We start from the raw sequence: 3,823 nt of genomic DNA, 5'->3' as shown, positions 1-3,823 counted from the left end.
ACAGGCTTTTTGATTTTTGCTTAAAAAAAACCCAAAAAACATCATAATAAAAAAGACCCCTGAGAATGCTTTTATGATAAAAAAAAAAAAATATGGTTAGAGTGGAACTTGACTAACTTAAATAAAGGAGGGGAAAGAGAAGTAACAGTCTTTGTTTTTTCTTCTAATCTTGTTCCTGTTTGTTGGACGTTCAAATCTGAGTCATGTTGTTGCAAATATTCTAGATATCATCCATTTCTAAAGACACTTGAAATACGAAATCAGAGCAATTTCAGTCTATTAACTAATGTGGCCATCTTGAGAATCTTGAAAGTGTTTGTTAGGTTGTTGTTTCTGCCTTAAAAAGGTAAAGTGGAACATGTGCCACATCAGGCCATGATGGCTTCATGCCCAGTTTCTTGTTTTCCTCAGGCGGAACCCAGATGGGAAAGACAAGGTCAAAGCTCTGTACATCCGCATCATCTCTCCATTTCCAGAAATGGAGAGATTCCTCCAAGACACCACAAAAAGGTTTCTACCAGCATTTTACGTGATGATTCTTACCGCATGTCTTTCAGATAAGGTATGTTTCTATCTGTCCCATGCTATTTCTGATAGTTTCCTACATTTTTTTAAAGGTATAACTTGGAGCTGATCTCGGTGGAGGGCAGTATTCGACAGGCACTGAATGAGGTCCAAGAAAGGAGGCCGGAGCTGAAAGCTGTCCTGATGGGGACCAGGAGGAGCGACCCCTATTCACACACACTCACCCCCATGTGTCCTACTGATCCTGGTTGGCCAGACTACATGAGAGTCAACCCGCTACTCGTAAGACTAAAAAAATATATATATTTAAATGATTAGTATTTCTATTCACTGATGACAAAAAGTCAGGTCCCAATATTTTTTTTTCACCCTAACTGTATATTAAAGCTAAACAATTCTTTACAAAAATCACTGCCTAAAATCTATTTTTTCCCTCTAATTTTTACAATTTTAGTACCATATTATCCATGTACAGCCTGTATTTTTTCTAGTAGAGTCCTTTTTCCCCTGTTTTTTCTTTTTTTTGGTTAAAAAAAAGAAAATCCTTTTCAAGGTCACGCTTGACTTTAAAAATGTACACATTTTGCAGCTCAGTTAAAGCAATGCAAACCAAGGCCAGTGGAGCCGACCAGTCAAAGCAAACTGCAGGGTTTTGGAGAAGAAGGTTGTTTTTTCTACATTTGGTGAAGCAAATGCACAGAATTTAAAAAATAAACAAGCCAATAGGTAATTTTTTTATCAAAATGTCAGCAGAAAGGACACTTTTAACAAACCTAAAATGTGGCGTTCTGCAGCAGCCTTCAGTAACCAGCTTTGTCTATTTGACACAGAAACAGACTGTAATGGCTCTCATGGAAACTCCTGTTAGGATAACTGCACAACCGAACTGTCTTAGACAGTTCTATTATCACAGAAAAATGATTCATTAGAGTTTGAAGCATCCCCATCCGCTCATCTTACAGCAGAGACAAGGTAGACTTGTATAGGCCAAACTGAAAACACATAAACAGAATTACAAATAGAAAAGCAAAATCACAGTAATAAACAAGTAAAAGCATTAATTATATTTGATTAGCAATAATTGAATTCCCTTTAAAACAAGTATTTAAGAACAAAGTGTGAATTGAAAACATTAAAAAATCAGTTTTTAGTCTGGACTCCCTATTGAACATCATGAGGACGATACGGTGGCCCTGAAGTGTAAAATCCAACAAAAAAACTCTCAACACAAAAAATATGAAAGATGATAAAAACGATTTAAAAAGCAAAGCAAATATATATTTTAAAAAAGGCTTTATATCACTTTTATGATTAGTACGGAGCATATCCAGTATTGTATCCTACTAAATAATTTTGGATTGAAATGACGGAGAAACGTCATCATCCAATCAGCAATGTCCCATTGTACTATACCTTTTTCTAGTTTAATACTGAGTTTTATTTTTGAAGATTTTCATTTTTATTTATTTAGTTTTTTTGGAATTGTGTTTTGGTTTTTGGAAATGGGTTTTGATTTCTAAATTTCGTGTTGTTTTTATTTGTTTTGTGTTTTTAATCATTGTGATCTTTTGTATGCGTTGAGTTATTTGTTCTTCAGGGCCACCGTAGGAAGACTTCCAGATTTTAGCTGCTTGAACCTGAAACATACATTCATGTATAGTCCTGACTCTGAGGAGCAAACGCAGGTGTTTTCTCTCCTTCTCCAGGACTGGACGTATCATGACATCTGGTCATTCTTGAGGACGTTATACGTGCCCTACTGTGTCCTCTACGATAAAGGGTAAGAATGTTCTCCTCCTCTTTATTTACTCAGCCGTAAACAACAAAACAGCAGCTCTTTACGCTTCTGTCCCCTTCTGCAGGTACACTTCCCTGGGCAGTATGGATAACACCCACCGGAACACGGCCCTTCAGACGGTGGACGGGAAAGGCGTGACGCGCTACAAGCCGGCGTACCTCCTGGAGAATGAAGAAGAGGAGAGAAACTGTCGGGCCTGATGGGTTCTGTTAGAACAGAACCTGTTGCATAACTCATATTAAGGACAATTAGTTTATTTGTTTGGGTATTTTACAAAAATACTCCCCATGTTGCACTGCTTTAAAAAAGTCTGTTGAATAAAACATCAGGTGTTGTCACCTTGTTTTTAAGATTCCTGGCTCCTTTTTTCATCTGTTTCTAAATCAAATGATCTGCTTAGAGGAACAGCTGCTGTCAAGCATGCTTTTAAATCAGTGAAATGTCTTGGTGGAGCTGAGAAAGCCGCCATCCCGGGGATTTTTGGCGCGGAGCTGAAGGTCACCCAGCAGGCTGTCCCCTCCTCTGCTGCAGTTCTGCGCGCGGGCCTCACGGGCGCGTTGTTCTCACGTTTTCCTCAGGAGCGCTCGTGATTACAATAAATTACCTTCTCTGTTTCCAGACATGATTGAATCCAGGCTCATCGATCCGCGCGCGCCCTCTCCCCGCCTGGAGATTAGTCAACGCGGCGCGGCGCGGATCGATACGGGCCGATCTAATAAAGCGGGTCGCTTACGAGGCCACCGCGGGGCTGCACACACTGTTACACCAGCAATTACCACCGCGGGCCGCCGCCGTCCCCCCCTGAACTTATCCGCCCCGACTTCACGGCTTGCTTGATTTATTAATAATAACGGTAATAAAAGAGGCAATGAACAGAGGCTCCATAATCACTGCACAGATGGAGCGGCGCGCGCGCGGGATGGGCGGCAAACGCACCGAAACATTGTCAGATATGACCAGAAACTCCGACGCACTCAACCTGCAAGAAAGAAAAAAAGTCTAATGAATAACATGGAAATGTTTTTCACAAAAAGTCTGTTTTAAGCTGTAAACACCAGCAGCTGTTTCTGAGTTCACTGTAAAAACGGCCAAAAGTTTCAAAATAAGAGCATGAGTCATGATGGTGAATAACAGATGATTTCAAATCAGCAAAAACTATTTTTTATTTAGAATTGAATGTTTACAGATCACCCATTAGGATTTTAAACACATTTCTTTAGTCAATCTTTGTTTTTAACACTTTCCTATAATATCAAATTAAAAACTTGATTTTTCTCTGCGTGTACAGGTAGTCACAGTATTATAAATATGCATTTAGACCTAAGTTGGCCTTTTTTCTTTCTACATTTTAACACATAGAAACAGTTCTGTGTTCACTTCACACATTTTTTGTTACAAAGTGATGGAACAAGCCCCTAACAACAAAAAATATCCAAAACAAATAAAACTTTTTATCTCCTCCTAACTAAATGTGACATTTTTTAGCTATGCTTCAGGGTA

General features: G+C 39.1%; 1 protein-coding gene across 2 annotated transcripts in view; it reads left to right on the top strand.

The window, feature by feature from the left end:
• flad1 (flavin adenine dinucleotide synthetase 1) overlaps window positions 1-2,675 on the top strand; it is a 7,495-nt gene extending 4,820 nt beyond the window's left edge. Inside the window, exons 8-11 of one of the 2 annotated variants that reach the window (XM_024268359.2) lie at window positions 412-510; window positions 618-807; window positions 2,232-2,305; window positions 2,388-2,675. In XM_024268359.2, the coding sequence (XP_024124127.1) occupies window positions 412-510; window positions 618-807; window positions 2,232-2,305; window positions 2,388-2,523 (499 nt within the window). In that variant the 3' untranslated portion in view covers window positions 2,524-2,675. The remainder of the gene's footprint in view (window positions 1-411; window positions 511-617; window positions 808-2,231; window positions 2,306-2,387) is intronic. The other variant, XM_024268360.2, reaches the window with a different exon arrangement.
• The last annotated feature ends 1,148 nt before the right edge of the window (window positions 2,676-3,823 follow it).

The sequence above is a fragment of the Oryzias melastigma genome, linkage group LG16, assembly GCF_002922805.2.
Source record: "Oryzias melastigma strain HK-1 linkage group LG16, ASM292280v2, whole genome shotgun sequence".
Taxonomy (NCBI): domain Eukaryota; kingdom Metazoa; phylum Chordata; class Actinopteri; order Beloniformes; family Adrianichthyidae; genus Oryzias; species Oryzias melastigma.
The sequence above is the reverse complement of the archived record's forward strand: the minus strand, read 5'-3'. Positions and strand labels throughout refer to the sequence as shown.